The 18,248-nt window shown below is 37.6% G+C and overlaps 1 protein-coding gene across 1 annotated transcript in view; it reads right to left on the reverse strand.

The window, feature by feature from the left end:
* PCDH11X (protocadherin 11 X-linked) overlaps window positions 1-18,248 on the reverse strand; it is an 820,557-nt gene that overhangs the window by 335,330 nt on the left and 466,979 nt on the right. The window contains exon 7 of the mRNA XM_011937280.1: window positions 9,432-9,461. Within this exon, the coding sequence (XP_011792670.1) occupies window positions 9,432-9,461 (30 nt within the window). The remainder of the gene's footprint in view (window positions 1-9,431; window positions 9,462-18,248) is intronic.

Genomic DNA, 18,248 nt, shown 5'->3' on the forward strand with positions numbered 1-18,248 from the left:
GGGATGCAGGAACCCCGCCCGAGAGCCCCACGAGGGGGGGACTCTGTCGGCCTTCTTTGCCGGAGGCCGACAGACTTCTTCCCCACACCTTAGGTTACCAAAATAAACTTGCAGTTTTGCTCCTACACTTGCCTACCTGCTGGTTCTTTTGTGCTCGCTCTGCTGGTCTTAGAAAAACAAATCAACTACTACCGAGGACTCCATTTATATTTTATGTCGAGATACTTTTCCATCCACTTTTACATCCAGATACTTTGTTATAAAACCAGAAAAGATATTTGACTCAATACCATCATGTATTGTCAAATTTCATCCACCTCCATGAGTCTGATCTACTGATACCATTTCTCTGGACATTAATAAATAGTTGTTCTAGTCTTTAAATCATAATGCTTAAGGGACATATATGAAATAAATTGTCCTTAGGATAATAAAGAGTTCTTCATGCTTGAAAGACTCAATTAAAATTCTAGTATTTTAATTACAATAAAGCTTACACAATTATGGATATAAAAACATTATGGAAAGCCAGCATCTTTGCAAAAGAGCATGGTGATGAGGTTCAAGATATTCCATGCCAAAATATGACTGTAAGAGACAAGAATATTGAAGTATGAAAATAGGGTCTGGAATCAGGGAACATAAGGCTGATTCACACTTCATCTATGACAGGAAATATTCTCTCCATAGGGTGTAGGTCAAGTAAATGACTTAATAACTTACTTCATCCTCTCAATTTACATTAGGGCATGCCCCAAGTAACCAATGGAGTTATCTTGGGGGTACTTAAACTCCCCAAAATTTCTGTAACGGGACGTTTGAGCCCCTATGCTCAGGCCACTCCCACACTATGGAGTGTATTTTCATTTTCACTAAACCCCTTCGTCTCTTTCTTGCTTTGTTTGTGCCTTTTTTGCAATTCTTTGTTCAAGACACCAAGAACCTGAACATCCTGCACTGTTAACAATATGTTACCTCAAAATATGCCTCATTGATACAAAGATTTCTTTAGAGCTGTCATTTTGAGAAACTGCAGACAGGAGAATTTCTAAGAAGTTATCCTTTTGTAAAAGACATTTACAGTTATAAAGGAAATCTCCATTTGTAAGGGTGTTCCCTCCCTGCACCAGGAAGAAAAAGATAACTGAATTCCTAGAGATTCTTAATCAATGAAGAAGGCATTGACTTAAATCTGCACAACAAATATTACCTTTGTTTCATGGTGTTTTTTCCGGCTATCTCATCTTAACTGGACCTTTCCCCACACCCTTCTTTCTTTGCTTCAGAGAATCCTGGTAGAAAAGCCTGAAGTTTAAGACAACTCTTTGAGATCTACTCCAGGGATTTACTCATTTCTCTGGATTATCTTCTGGGAATAGAAAATAAAAACATGGGACCCCAATTCACTATGCCAAAAGGAAAAAGTTAAGCTCAAAGCTGAGTCATGCAAGAAACTGCCTTTCCTTTTGTTCCTCAGCAGATAGCTACAAATAAAAGGTTAAATAGCTCCACAGGTAGCTACTCTATGTTCACCTTATCTTAGGTAAAGTGCTAATTTACTGAGTTTGAGAATAATATATAATTGACTTTTCCCCTACTTGTTCCTTTTGCTTACAACATGTGGATTCCATAATGTTACCCTACCCTCCCTCTTTCCCCTCCAGCCAGTTCTTCGTCTTTAAATATCAAATCCTTCAGAATCATCTTTGAAGAAAAGCACAGACCTCCCTCCTAGGCATGTCCTTCACATTGGCAAAATAAACTTCTAAATTGATTGAGACGTGTTTCAGATACTTTTTGTTTTACAAATTGGTGACCAATGAAGGGAACTCTGAGTGGAGGGCTGATATGGCCAGGTGTGGTGGTTCACGCCTGTAATCCCAGCACTTTGGGAGGCTGAGGAGGGCGGATCACTTGAGGTCAGGAGTTCGAGGCCAGCCTGGCCAACAGGGTAAAATCTTGTCTCTTCTAAAAATACAAAAAATTAGCCAGGCTTGGTGGTGGGCACCTGTAAACCCAGCTACTCGGAACAGGAGGCTGAGGCAAGAAAATCACTCAAGTCTGGGAGGCGGAGGTTGCAGTGAGCCAAGATGGCACCACTGAACTCTAGCCAGGGAACAGAGCAAATGCCAAAAAAAAAAAAAAAAAAAAAGCTAGGAATTGACAGATACAGAGGAAATACGTACTTAATGAACATGAAGTTATAATCTAGATGTGAATATTATATTTACGTATACAAATGAGTAAAAGAGATCACAGAAGGTTTTATGGAAGAAAAATTTCCAGAAAAATCGAGAGAAAAGCAGTGGTTAAAATATCAAATGTAACAGAAAGTCTGGGATGTAGGAAGCAGAAAATCTTGCCCAAATTATAAAAGGGTTCTACTTTAATCAGGAGGGGAATGTAATTAATTATAGCAAGGAATATGTGGTGAGAAAATGTAGTTAGTAGGGGGGAGATGAGCCCATCAATTTAGTAGTGAATTACATCAATATCTAGCTGACTTAAGGGGAGGTCTTTTTATTTTATATATTTTTTATTAACAAATGACTTTTACATATTTTTAAATATAAAAGGGCAGTGGCATTTAGGAAGGGACTAAAGAGCTAGATATTTCAAGATTTCAGAGGGAATAAATGAGAGGCTAGAAAGGAACTCAGAAATATATTGAGGTTACAAAAATTGTTTCTATCTTAGGATAGTAGGATTTAAAGTAATCTGCTGGTAATTCAGCCTTGGAAATTGTGAAAGAAATTCAAAAATAGTTGAAAAGGTTGGGAAAGTCATTCAAAGCAAGGGATAGAAAGGTAATGAGAGGAAAATAAAAATATTTCAGGGCCGGGCACGGTGGCTCAAGCCTGTAATCCCAGCACTTTGGGAGGCCGAGACGGGCGGATCACGAGGTCAGGAGATTGAGACCATCCTGGCTAACATGGTGAAACCCCGTCTCTACTAAAAAAATACAAAAATCTAGCTGGTCGCCGTGGCGGGCGCCTGTAGTCCCAGCTACTCGGGAGGCTGAGGCAGGAGAATGGCGTAAACCCAGGAGGCGGAGCTTGCAGTGAGCTGAGATCCGGCCACTGCACTCCAGCCTGGGTGACAGAGCCAGACTCTGTCTCAAAAAAAAAAAAAATATTTCAGAACAATAGCTAGATCCCAACTGAAACTTAGTGCTATTAACGTGTAGTAAGCTAAACCTTCAGTATAATTTTTTTTTTTTTTATTTTTTTACCTAAATGCGCTCAGTGGCTATGGATAATACATTCTGCAAGGGTAATCTACAGCTGGAAACTGGAACTCCAAACAGAGAAACCAAGGATAACAATGATGAGACGGAGAGATAAATATAACCAGGAAGGAATTTTATCAAGTGGATAAAATGGAGAGGGACTGAGTAATTGGAGAACCTACTGAATGGAAAGCTCAAGCTAACCAGACAGGATGATATAAAGCAGTTAATAAACTTGTGATCTTAAAAAGGGAGGGCTATGTTCAAAATTATGGAGACATTGAAATCACATGAATATAAGATCCAGGGAATGTACATATGTACATGTAAGAATCACAGAAATTGAGAAATGTAGTATACAAAGATGTAAAACAAACCTGATATTCACCTGTGGTGATGGCTACATTAACAGTTGTAACACTGAATGCCAGGTTGTATTTTTAGTAGAGACGAGGTTGGCCAGACTGGTCTTATTGGCCACTGCGCCTGGCCAGTAAGTATAAGTCTTGAACAAGCATGAAACTAGCACAGATGGGGAATCCCAAAAGATCAAAGTGTCCTTTACATTATCTGACATTTTTTGCCACTGACCAAATTTTCAGTCATTACTATTGAGTTAAATAAATAATCTATTCCAAAGCAAGAAGCTGTTAAGACCCTACAAAAGGCCTCACAGTGTACCTGAAGTACAATGTCCCTAGAAGCACGTATCTATAGAACATACGTAGGATAAAGGGAAATTAGTTTCCTCAGGTGATAATGCTAAATTAGAGCTCTTAGTGTGATTTATTTTTTCATAATACTAATGACACCCAGGCTGGTCAACATGGTAAAACCCCGTCTCTACTAAAAAATACAAAAAAATAGTTGGGCATGATGGCACATATCTGTAATCCCAGCTACTCGGGAGGCTGAGACAGGAGAATTGCTTGAACCAGAGAGGCAGAGGTTGCAGGGAGCTGAAATCGCACCACTCTACTCCAGCTTGGTGACAGGGTGAGACTCTGTCTTAAAAAAACAAAACAACAACAACAAAAAACTAATAACACTAAACTGAATGTTTAATATGGAAAACTGGCAAAAGAAACAAAAGAAATAGTATTTATAATCGTGCAGATTTAGCCTCATGCATTTGCTAGATCATAATACTCCAAATAGTAAAGTAGGAAAATAATCCTTCTCTAAAATAAGATATGAGAATGTATCTCTTCAGAAACATGCCATTAGAATTTGTTTTATTTAGATAACTGAAAAAATCTCAATGTTACTGCTATGGTTTGGATATGTCCTCCAAATTTTATGTGTTAGAAATGTAATCTCCAAATCCATACATTGATGGAAGGTGGGGCCTTTGGGGGGGCATTAGAATTAGATAAAGTCATTAGGGTAGGGCCCCAATGCTGGGATTAGTAGCTTTATAAGTACCAGAGACACCTAAACTGATACACACACGCTTGCCTTCACACCATGTGATGCCTTCCACCATGTTATGATGCAACAAGAAGGTCCTCAGCAGATGCTGGTACCTAGATATTGGACTTCCCAGCCTCCAGAACTGTAAGAAATACATTTCTTGTTTTATAAATTACAGAGTCTGTGGTATTCTGTGATAGCAACAGAAAATGAGCTAAGATAGTGCCATTCTGCATTCAAAATTCTAAATTATACTTTTAGGAGAATTTCTGAAGCAGGAACCTCCAAACACGTCCGTACTATTGCACAAAACAGCAGACGAAGAAATACCTTGGAGACACCAGCAAAATGGGTATTTTAATATATGTTGGATCAAACATTTTCATTGGCCCCCTCATCTTCACGTAGCCTTGGAGCAAATGACTACCCAAATGCCAGTAATCTGGCCAATGACAGAGAATGGCCAGAATTGCTTTTACTTGCTTTGTTACTATAGCTACTCTTTCTGTTATCCATTATGCGAGCCTAAAAGAATCCGCTTTTTAATTTACCTCAGGCAGATATAAAGAAATCAGAAATATACTCCTCGGAGAATCTCAGTCAGTTCTGTTTCTGCCATATTCAGTTTAGCACTTTGGTGAACATTCTCTTTAACAAGACTGGCCATATGTGAAAATCCTAAGGGCAATTTAGTCTCAGGCTAAGCCAAACTGGGAAGGGATCTTGAAAAAAATGTCTACATGGAAATGTTCAGGTTAATGTTAAATAAGGGAAAGCTGGTAGGTTGAATAAAAAGACCAGTTTGTATTCATGCAAGGAAATTTTAAAAACTATTAACAAGGTTCAAAAAATTATAATTCTTTTTTTAGTTGAAAACAAGTAGGCCAGGCTCGGTGCCTCATGCCTGTAATCGCAGCACTTTGGGAGGCCGAGGTGGGCAGATCACTTGAGGACAGGAGTTCGAGACCAGCTTGGCCAACATGGTGAAACCTCGTCCCTATTAAAAATACAAAAACTAGGCAGGCGTGGTGGCAGGCGCCTGTAATCCCAGTTACTCGGGAGGCTGAGACAGGAGAATCGCTTGAACCTGGGAGGTAGAGGTTGCAGTGAGCCGAGATCGTGCCATTGCACTCCAGCCTGGGGTCAAGAGCAAGACTTCGTCTCAAAAAAAAAAAAAAAAAAAGAAAATAACTACTGCTTACACTATTCAATCACAGGTGGCCATGTGTTGAAATTTGTTTTTCCTCCTAATTAGTAATTAGCCACATGGATACCAACTGGTTAAAGAATGAATGAACTATGGCATGTGGCATTTGCTTTTTTTCTGCTGTAATTACCACTAGCTTATCTATGAAATATAATCTTTTAAGAGGGGGTAGAAAAAGTGTCTATCTTTGTAACTTAAACCTCTGATTTGAAATCCAAATATAGGTCCTATTTGGTGAGTACTTTGAAGTCATTTACACTTAAATCTAGAGAAATCATTGAGAAATTATCTTCTTCTTTGATGTTTTAGACTCTAAAAGATAAAGAATTCATCTAGATACTTCATTCTTAGCTAAGATAATGTGTTGCCTTAGTTTTTTACAAATGCAAGAACCTTATACTTTCCCATACTCTGAATTAAACTGAACATAAAAGCTATATTTTATAATTCATAAAAAGACTAAAAAGGTGAAGTTCAGGAGTTCAAGAAATTAATTTAACTTTTTATAGAAACATTTGCAATAAATCCCAAGTTAATGAATATTCTGACACTTAATATATTTAAAGTTTATAGCTTCTTGAATTTAATATCCAAAATACCCTTCAAAAAGTATACATCAATGCAATGAACCAAAAATAGAGGACACCAGAGTACAGACCTAATCTCCATAGTATATATTAACCATATTATATTAGGTAATGTATGGAATGTATATAGACTAGTAAAAATGAGTTAATGATGGGTCTGCAGCATTATTGTAGTTTAGGGAAATAACTTTTTAAAAATTACTATTCCAGAAACATCTTTAGCGCCTTTTTAATGTTAAATATATTAAATGTTACTACTAAAACACAATAAAAACACTATTTTAAAATAAAGGGATTATTTATTTTACGATTCCAAGTTGTTATCTTTTTAAAGAGAGAATTTCTGGAGACAGATTGCCTGAGTTCAAACCCTGGTTTTTCTACTTGTGAGCTCTGTAACCTTAGGCAAGCCACTTAAGCTCAATGTATCACCATTCCTCATTTGTAAAATAGCCTACAGGATTATTGTGAAGATTAACTGTATATATATGTGTGTGTATACACATTCCTATTATATATGTATGCATTCCTATATACATACACACACATATGTATATGTATACACACATGCACAAACATAGAGTCCTTGGAACAGAGTAAGCAGATTCGTATGTTATTTTTTTATTATGCTTACTTTATTATAAAAAAAGCTACTGAAAAAAATAATAAACTTTCACAGTTGCCCATTTTTAACCCTCTGCTTTGTTTTTACCCAAATTTTGTCAGGTTTTTCGCTTTCCCACATGCCCCTGAGCTTGGCTTGACACCAAACCTGAGCAACCACTAGAAAAAGTGGAATATGTCCTAACCATTAGCTTCTCAGGAAATCAGATAACAACAGACACTTTTGAGCCCACTCTCTTGTTGGTCCAGCTTCCTCTTTAAAGATTCTGCTTATTGGCCGGGTGCGATGGTTCACACACGTAATCCCAGCACTTTGGGAGGTGGGGTGGGAGGAATAGTTGAGCCCGGGAGTTCAAAGTTGCAGTGAGCTGTGATCCATCGTGCCATTGCACTCCAGCCTGAGCAACAGAGCGAGACCCCATGCCCTACCTCCAAAAAAGATTCTGCTTATCTCTGCTTGCTTGCCCTTCTTGACCTTATAAAGAAAAGCCTTTTCTATTGAATTTTGAGATCCTTGCAGATTTTTAAAGTCATAACCTTCTCCCTATTGCAGTATTCTTTCTTCTGAACAAAGTCTCTCTCTATGTCTGTCCAGATTTGTTTTATTTGACCAAAAAAAAAAAAATTGTCCTTCACTAAGAACCTCTTTTTCCATTGGTCCTTATATTGATTATTTACATATTGAAGTGTTTTATGTTGAAATGTCATGACTTAGGAGTTTCTTGACCTGGAACACGGGTTCATCCCAGACTTCCATATGCAGGATCCTAACTTTTAAAACAAAGGCATGTCCTTATTTACATTCACTAAGCTAGAAAAATATTTCCAACATTAATCTTCTTCAAAATTTCAGTGTTGAACTAACTGAGCCACAAGTTCATTTCCAAATTCACCAGAATGGTTAAGAATGTTAGAACACAAAATCCCAAAATCTGTAGACCTTCTCTCTCTTTCATTCTTTCTCGCTTTCTCTAAATATACACATAATATAATATATATACATATTATACACACATACACACACACATATAATCACACCGTACATAGTAGCAGCCAGTGACATTTTACTACCCTTGCTTCCCTCCTTTTAATTGGAGATCTTGTCTCTGAACTTTTGTCTTCTGGGAGGAGCTGACTTTCAAAACTTTATCACTCCAAGGCCACACTGATACTCAGTGTGATTCAGATAGGCATTTGAAAGCACTCCGAAAGATATATTGATTTACAACTCTCTGATGCTGTTAGTTTAGTTTATCTCTCAAACATTAATGAAAATCCCTTTTGGCATTGTATTCAAACTCCATTTTCCATTAATTCTCACACTTGATAAAGACATCCAAGGTGAACAGATTACTTTCCGGCATAGCTTAGACCATTCTCTGGCAAGGGCTTTTTCAAACATAAAGTTTAGTCTCTTAAGCTAGAATAAGATAATTTATCTTTAAAATTTATATATATATATATAACCTAGCAGCAGCAAAGATAAGATTCTGGTGCCTAATATGGATAGCATTTAAGGCTTACTGAATTTAATATCCAAAATGTCTTCCATCAGAAATTTAAGATAAATACCTTTATTTAAACCTTAAAACATAGTAAGAAACTAAGGTATAAATGCTAGGAAAGAAATGTTAATAAACAACTGGAAAACTTTATTTTTAGTGGTAGCGCAGTTTAACTAGTGAAGTTATTTAACAATATGTATGAGATAGTTTATTTGTTTAACAATAGAAACAGAAATTTTTCTAGAAGACTGAACTGTTCATATACATTAGCTTGGTGCAAATGTAAGTATGATTTTTACGGTAACTTTTAATGGCAAAAACCACAATTACTTTTGCGCCAGCCTATACTTGAGCAGAACTTAAAATTTTCACATTGAAGGAGGACATTCCAAAGTCCAGTTTCTCTGAGATCATCATTTTGCTGATTAACCATGTTTAGTTATATAATTCTTCTCTGTGACCCTATCAAATATCATGATTTGTATTCACTAACTTTCTGCTGTCACTGCTAAAATGTGAATTGTGAATTAACACTAAAATGGTTCCTTTTTTATTGCTAGCATTTATCATAAAATAACTGCATTATCAGAACATTCACAAAGTGATGCTGTCAACAGTATGTTGTTTTGGCTTCGTGGGAAAAGAAAGCATTGGGGGAAAATAAAATAAAATGAGACTCAAAATTGTTTCCAGAACTGTGTGATACAAAATGTGAAAACAGCTCAGCTTGACTCTTTTAAAGTAGGACCATAACATATGTTATCCTGAGTACTTACAGTTTTAACTCCATGGACTAACTACTGTAGCTTCACACAGTATAAACACAACATTTCAAAATCAATTTTCTTTGAAATTTGCAGTCTTACCTTTCCTGCCCCTTTCCCTTCGGATTTCCGCTGATTTAGGATAAAATGGAGGCAAGGGAAGCAAAGGAAAATAAAACAAAACAAAAACAAAAATTAGCTCAAATTTGGTTACTGCAAATACATTTTTTTTTTAAAAAAAAAAGCATGTCAACATTCCCAGTGCAATAGTACACAGTTTTGTTTTTCTGCTGAAACTACTTTCATCTCCTACATTCTTCAGTGTTTTGAGTAAAGGGATGTAACAACATTGTAAATTTTGTGCAAAAACATGAAGAGTCACATACAAATTTCAATTGGCATAAAAAATATATGCTTAGCTGACTTATGCATTAACCATGAAAAGACACCCTTCCAATTAGATATTCTGTTATGATGTCACTTCTTTTCTATCCATTTTTAATGAATGCATCTTTATTTCAAACATAAACACATTTTTAAATTGAAACAAGAAAAGCTAGGCTCATTGAAAATTCATGATTTGGGGGTAAACATAAGAAATGTTTATACAGCATTGGGATACTATTGCTGAATTTTAAATCAATAGTTTCTGTTGTTCATAGGGGCATCTTAAATCAACTCTGTTCAACTAAATCCTTTTTAATACCATCATGGAAGTCATTCTTTTCATTTTATTTAAGACTTTTTTTCTCCCTCAACAACTTTCAGGAGACAGGTTAAGTTACTTTTTAAGATACCAGAAACATATAGACGGTTAGTCATTTTGGATTCATTCTGCTTTGCAGAGGATTAAATTACTGAATTAAAAGTGAATCAAATGTCAACATGTCTAGCTAATGATACCCCCAAAAGTCTGTTCTCCACAATCTTTATCTTAATTCCCCGTTCTTTTTACAGTTATGCAAAAGTTCCTTATAGAGTCTTCTTGAACACAAAGAATCACAGAAAATTGTCAAGAAGGTAGGCTTGAATCTGAAATAAGGGTAAATACTAAGAGAAATGGAGTCAACATAGTAAAAGGATGCATGCTTTCTCTGTATATTTATTTTTTTTAATCCAGCGGCTTATTCCCAGACCAAGAAAGTATATTTTTTTCTGTCATTTTAATGTAACTTGAGTTTACAAAATTGAAATTGAGGTAAGCCTTCAGATATAGGCACAAATCTATTATCCAAGAAAATAAAGTATGCTTCTTGTCCTTCCACTTCGAGTGCTTATTTTCAGCCCAAGATTTTCTTATTATCTCTCTGCATTGATCAAATTCAACCAACAATGGCTGAATGATGGAATTTAATTTTCTGTGAAGGCATAGCCTGAGGATAATGCCTTGAGTAATCTCTTCCAAGAAAGTGTCCTTGGATTTTTCTGTTTTTAAACAATCACTACTTATATCTCTCTTTATTGTGAATGATATACTTAAATAATAGATAAAAGTATTAAACTTTCCGAAAGAAATAATCTCAAGGACTATAACATCACCAAAACTTTAACCATATCTAAGAATATAACATCAAAAAAATTAACCTTCTGTTTTATAGAAACACAAAGGATCTTTTTGTTAGTTTCATTATAAGTTACTTTCACAATCACAATAGATTAATGTTCGATGTTTCACCATTTATCACAAAGCAATCCAAAAGCATTAAAATTTTTAGTGAGCAAAGTGAAAATCTAAAAATGTGAAACACATCTATCTTGGTAAATTATTTCATGAATTATTGAAAAATTAATGACTTAATCAACATTTAAGCTAATGAAGAAGGTGGGGTGAGCATTTCCTTTCCTTCTCATTTTACTGAAAAAGAACAACTCCAGAATGTGTTTATTTCCCTAAATTGTATATTTTCATTAAGAGAATTGCTTATGCTGTGCTACTTTTGCCCTTGTTTGAGAATTTCTATTGAGAAAAGCCTAAAATAGATAATGTGGGAAATATTAACACAATAATCTTTGCATTTATCCACACCACACAGACACAACACAATCTGTCAAATGAGTAGCTTCTAGTGCATGCCTACTAAACAAGCATTAGAATGAACAGAAAGTACAGAAATATATTGGCAAGCAGGCAAGTAGCTTGGTAAATTGATACTCAATTTGATTATAGAAACACTAAAAAAAAAAAAAAAATCAATGCTGCAAGGGGAAAAAACATGATGAAAAGCAATTCCTGTTTTAATAGAGAGATGGATTTTTATACTCTTATTTATAAACTGGCCCTGAACAGGCAACATTAAATTAACAAAATAATTGTCCAAATTAAATTATATATAGTGAGGAGTGGGATAAAAGTTAATGCATCTGAATGTCTAGTGGCTCAGTTTTTGTGCAATATACATTAGTCATGGTGTGTCATATGTTCTTATTAACCTCCTAGTGTGAATAAATTCTAACACTTACTACCAATAGGTGAATATTTCCCTTACTGCATCTAAATTTCTAGATTGACAGAGCTATTGTATGCAACTAATGTAAAAGAGGGACAGAATGTAGTGTCCAAAATAAGTAATGACAGAGTGGAGGCAGAGTAAGATGGTAAAATAGAAAGTTCCACTGATAGTTGCCCCAACAAGGAAAACAATTTAACAACTGTTTACTCAGAAAAAACACCTTCATAAGAACCAAAAATCAGGTGAGCCCTCATAATACCTAATTTTAACTATGTATCCCTGAAAGAAGCACTGGAGCAATAGAAAAAAAAAAAAACAGTCCTGAATCGCTGACTCCACCATTCCCCAACCCCAGGCAGAGGAGGCATGATGCAGAGAGCATCTCTGGGTGCTGGAGGAGGGAGAACACCGCAATTGTGAGGCACCAAACTCAGTGCTGTTTTGTTTAAACAGAAAGGAAAACCAGAAAAAACTCAGTTGACACCCTCCCACGGAGGGAGCATTTAAACCAGCCCTAGCCAGAGGGGAATCACCAATCCTAGTGGCACAAACTTGAGTTCCTGCAAACATCGCCACCTATGGCTACAGCACTCTGTGTCTTCAAGTAAACTTGAAAGGCAGTCTAAGCCATAAGAATTGCATCTCTTTGGTGAGTCCTAGTGCTGAATTAGGCCTAGAGACAGTGGGCTGAGGGGCACACAACCTACTGAGACACAAGCTGGGGAGGATAAAGGAGAGCTGGCATCACTGATCCCCTAACCCCAGGCTGCACAGCTCATGGCTCCACAAGAGACCACTTCCACTTGAGGAGAGGAGACAGAAGAATGGGGAGGACTTTGTCTTGCATCTTGGAAACTAGTTCAGACAGAGGAAGACATGCAGCTGTCACAGCTGTGGGGCACCGGTTCCAGGGCCTAACTCCCCAGCAATATTTCTAGACACACCTTGGGAAATAAGAGTATCTGCTGCCTTGAATGAAAGGACCCAATCCGGGCAGCATTTATCACCTGCTAACTGAAGAGCCCTTGGGCCCTGAATAACCAGCATTGATACCCAGGTACTATATCAAGGGCCTTGGGTGAGATACTGACACTTGCTGGCTTCTAGTGAGACTCAGAGCATTACCAGCTGTGACAGATAAAGGGTGATATGGTTTGGATCTGTGTCTTCACCAAAATCTCATGATGAATTGTAATCCCCATTGTTGGAGGTGGGCCCTGATGGGAAGTGATTGGATCATGGAAGTGGTGTTCTTGCGAATGGTTTAGCACCATCCCCTCACTGCAGTTCTCATGATAGTGAGTGAGTTATCAAAAGATCTGGTTGTTTTAAAAGTGTGTAGCAACTCCTCTCTCTCGGTTCTTCTCCAACCATGGGAAGTGCTGCTACATCTTTGCCATCCACCATGATTGTAAGTTTCCTGAGGCTTCCTGAGAAGCAGTAGCCACTAAGCTTCCTATACAGCCTTCATAACTGTGAGTCAATTAAGTCTTCTTTCTTTATAAATTATCCAGTCTCCAATATTTATTTATAGCAATGCAAGAATGGATTCATGCAAAAAATTGGTACGAGGAGTGGGACATTGTTACAAAGATATCTGAAAATGTTGAAGCAGCTTTGGAATTCGGTAACAGGCAGAGGTTGGAAAAGTGTGGAGGGCTCAGAAGAAGAAAGGAAGATGAGGGAAAATGTAGAAATTCCTAGAGACTTGTTAAATTGTTGTGACCAAATTACTGATGGTGATATGGACACAGATAGCCAAACTGATGAGGACTCAGAGATGAGGAGCTTATTGGGATCTGGAGCAAAGGTTACCTTTATTATGCACTAGCAAAGAACCTGGCAGCATTGTGACTGTGCCCTAACGATCTGTGGAACTTTGAATTTGAGAGTGATGATTTAGGGTATTTGGGGGAAGAGATTTCTAAGCAGCAAAGCGTTCAAGATGTTGCCTTGCTGCTTCTAACAGTCTATGCTCTTACATGTGAGCAAAGAAATAACATAAAACTGAAACATATTTTTAAAGGAAGCAGAGCATAACATTTTGAAAAGTGGGCAGCCTGACCATGTGCAAAAAAAAAAAAAAAAGCTCAGTTTTCAGAGGAGAAATTTAAGCTGGTGGTAGAAATTTGCATAACTGAAAGGAAGCCAAGTGTTGATAGCCAAGACAATGAGGAAATCATCTCAAAGGCATTTCAGACACCTTCATGGTAGCTCCTCCCATTACAAGCCCAGAGCCCTAGGATAACAGAATGGTTTAGTGGGCTGTGGTGAGGACCCTGCTGCACTGCACAGCCTCAGGAGACTGCTCCCTGAATCCCAATGTCTCCTGTTCCAGACATAGCTAAATTGGGCTCAGGATGCTGCTTCAGAGAGTCCAAGACATAAGCCTTCATGGTTTCCACATGGAGGTAAGCCTGCAGGCACACTGAGTGCAGAAGTTAAGACTTGAGAGCCTCTGCCTAGATTTTTAGAGGGCGTATGGAAAAGCCTGGATTTCCAGGCAGTAGCCTGCTCCAGGGGTGGGGCCCTCATGGAGAGCCTCTACCAGGGCAGTACAAAGGGGAAATGTGGGGTTGGAGCCACAATACACAGTCCCCTCTGGGTCAGTGCTTAGTGGAACTGTAAGAAGAAAGCCATGATCCTCCACACTCCACAATGGTAGATCCACCAACAGCTTGCACCCTGTGCCTGGAAAAGCCATAAGCACTCAATACCAGTCCATGAGAGCAGCCTCAGGGGCTGAACCTTGCAAAGCCACAGGGGCAGATCTGCCCAAGGCTTTGGGAGCCCACCCTTTGCACCAGTATTTCCTGGATGTGAGACATGGAGCCAAAGGAGATTATTTTGGAGCTTTAAAATTTAATAACTGCTCTGCTGTATTTTGGACTTGCATGGGGTCTGTAGCCCCTTTCTTTTGGCCAATTTCTCCATTTTTGAAAGAGAGTATTTACCCAGTGTTTGTAAGACCATTGGATCTTGGAAGTAACTAACTTGTCTTTTATGTTACAGGGTCATAGACAGAAGGGACTAGCCTAGTCTCAGATGAGACTTTGGACTTTGGATTTTTGAGTTAATGTTGGAATGAATTAAGACATGGGGGACTGTTGGGAGGCATGATTTTATTTTGAAATGGGAGAGGCCAGGGGCAGAATGATATGGTTTCGATCAGTGCCTCCACTCAAATCTCATGTCTAAATGTAATCCCCATTGCTGAATGTTGGGGCTGATGGGACATGACTGGATCATGGCGGTGGAGTTCTCATGAATGGTTTAGCACCATCCCCTTGGTGCTACTCTCATGATAGAGAGTTATCAGGAGACATGGTTGTTATAAAAGTCTGTAGCAGTTTCTTTCTCCCTTGTTCCTTCTCTGGCCATGTGAAGGGCTACTCCTCCTTTGCCTTCCACCATGATTGTAGGTTTCCTAAGGCCTCCCTAGAAGCAGAAACTGCTATGCTTCCTGTACAATTGGCAGAACCATGAGCCAATTAAACCTCTTTCCTTATAAATTACCCATTCTCAGAAATTTCTATATAGCATTGCAAGAATGGAATAATACACAGGCTGAAATTCCTTCTGCTTGAAAAAAGCAGAGGGAAAAAAAAGAAAAAATGTAATGAGATCATGTCCTTTTTAGTGAGATAGATGGAGCTGGAAGCCATTATCTTCAGCAAAGTAATGCAGAAGCAGAAAACCAAATACCACATGTTCTCACTTACAAGTGGGAGCTGAATGATGAGAACACATAAACACAGGGTGGAGAACAACACACATGGGGGTCTGTCAAAGGGATGGGGATGGGAGGATGAAGAGCATCAAGAAGAATACCTAATGGATGCTGAACTTACTATGTAGGTAATGAGATGATCTGTGCAGCAAACCACCATGGCACACATTTACCCATGTAACAAACCTGCATATACTGGACATGCACCCTTGAGCTTAAAATAAAAGTTGGGGAAAAAAAGGAAAGAAAGATCATTCGTTATCACCAAGTGGGATTTATTCCAGGGATGCAAGGATGGTTCAATGTACACAAACCAATCAATGTGATATATTGTATCAACAGAATGATAGACAAAAACCATATGATCATTCCAATTGATGCTGAAAAACAGATGATAAAATTCAACGTCCCTGCATGATAAAAACCTTTGAAAAACTGGATATAGTAGGAACATACCTCAACATAATAAAAGCCATATATGACAGACTCACAAGTAGCATCATACTTCATGAGAAAAAAACTGAAAGCCTTTTCTCTAAGATCTGGAATACAACAAGGATGCCAATTTTCACCACTGTTATTCAATATAGTACTGAAAGTCCTAGCTAGAGCAACCAGACAAGAGAAAGGGGAACCAAATTGGAGTGGAAATAGTCAAATTAATCTTGTTTGCAGATCATATGATCTTATATATGGAAAACCTAGACTCCACAAGAAAATTATTGAACTGATAATTAAATTAAGTAAAGTTGTAGGATTCAAAATGAACATACAAAAATCAGTAGCATTTCTATATGCCAACAGGAAACAATCTGAGAAAGAGGTAAAAAATGTAATCCCATTTATAATAGCCACACATAAAAATAAAAATCCAGAATTTAACTTAACTGAAGAAGTGAAAGATCTCCATAATGAAAGTTATAAAACACTAATAAAAGAAATTGAAGAGGACACTACAAATTAAAAAAAAATTCCATGTTCATGGATTGGAAAAATCAATATTGTTAAAATATCCATACTATTCACAGCAGTCTACAGATTCAATGCAATCTCTATCAAAATATCAATGACATTCTTTGCAGAAAGAGAAACAACAATTGTAAAATTTATATGGAATCACAAAAGACCCAGAAGAGCCAAAGCCATCCTAAGCTAAAAGAACAAAACCGGAGGAATTATATTACCTGATTTCAATTTATACTACTGAGCTGTAGTGACCAAAACAGCATGATCCTGGCAAAAAACAGACACATAAGCCAATGGAACAGAATAGAGAACCCAGAAACAAATCCGCACACCTACAGTGAACTCATTTTTGACAAAGTTGGCAAGCACAAATACTGGGGAAAAAACAGTCTCTTCAATAAATGGTGCTGGGAAAGCTACATATCCATAAGTAGAAGAGTGAGGTCAAGGAAAGATCTATAACCCAAGAGTATTGCTTTTGTGCAGTCTTTCTGCAAAACACTCCTTCTTTATCCTGTCTCCAGGTTTACAATTGTTTTTTTTTTTTTTTTTTTTTTCTTACCTGTGTAAAGCACAGTTGCTATCTTCATTCTGGTTTCAAGTACATCTTTCTTGTGTATCCCTGCTGGTTACAGAGTGTGTATCCTTGTGAACACAAGCATTAGGGACTTTTGACCACTAAGATTAATGTCAGAGTAAAGGAAGTTAGATGGGAATGGGAAGTCAGGGAATTCATGTCTCTAAACAAAGGTAACCGAAAGTGGAAGAAACCTTCTGGAGGATAAAGACAATAGAGTTTATCCCAAGTCACTACTCTGTATACTGAATAGAAACAGAATAGAATAGAACATGTTCCTGAAACAATGCATTTACTGAGCACAGATTTCTTTTAAAAGCTGAATAAATCTCATCCAATTAAAAAAAAAAAAAAAAAGATCATCCCTAAATATTTATTCACTGAACCTGGTGCAATATCAACTTGAGATGTCCGATAATGGTCAAGATTTAACTAAAAATACTTATCAAAATTATGTTGGCAGTGTTATGCAGGACTAGAAGTGTTATGGTACATTTTCTTTTTTCTTTTTTTTTTTTTGAGACGGAGTCTCACTCTGTCGCCCGGGCTGGAGTGCAGTGGCCAGATCCCAGCTCACTGCAACCTCCGCCTCCCAGGTTTACGCCATTCTCCTGCCTCAGCCTCCCGAGTAGCTGGGACTGCAGGCGCCCGCCACCTCGCCCAGCTAGTTTTTTGTATTTTTTTTAGTAGAGACGAGGTTTCACTGTGTTAGCCAGGATGGTCTTGATCTCCTGACCTCATGATCTGCCCGTCTCGGCCTCCCAAAGTGCTGGGATTACAGGCTTGAGCCACCGCACCTGGCCCATTTTCTAAATGTCATGGTCAAAATGAAAATATTTATCATTGTGAACACGTAGAAAATCCTCAATACATATTTGTCTAATGAACAGATGAAACTAGAGAAGAAAGCTTTTCATATACACGTGCACATGCATGTGTGCGTACGTGTGTGTGTGTAACATGACAAACTAGAAGCTTGTGAAGTCGGGTTGTTAATGCTACTCCATGTGGAATACCTTCCTCCAATCTGTACCTGAAAATTAAATACATAGGTCCTATGATTGAGGAAAAATATTACAACTTTAAGCCAATTTAATTTTTACTTCTTTTAAATAAATATAACTATCATGACCCAGTTTACTTTGTTTTGGTAGACATTATATTTCAGAACTCTATTCAGTTATCAACTTAGAGTG

This window comes from Colobus angolensis, unplaced genomic scaffold, assembly GCF_000951035.1.
Source record: "Colobus angolensis palliatus isolate OR3802 unplaced genomic scaffold, Cang.pa_1.0 Scaffold161, whole genome shotgun sequence".
In the NCBI taxonomy this organism is placed as follows: domain Eukaryota; kingdom Metazoa; phylum Chordata; class Mammalia; order Primates; family Cercopithecidae; genus Colobus; species Colobus angolensis.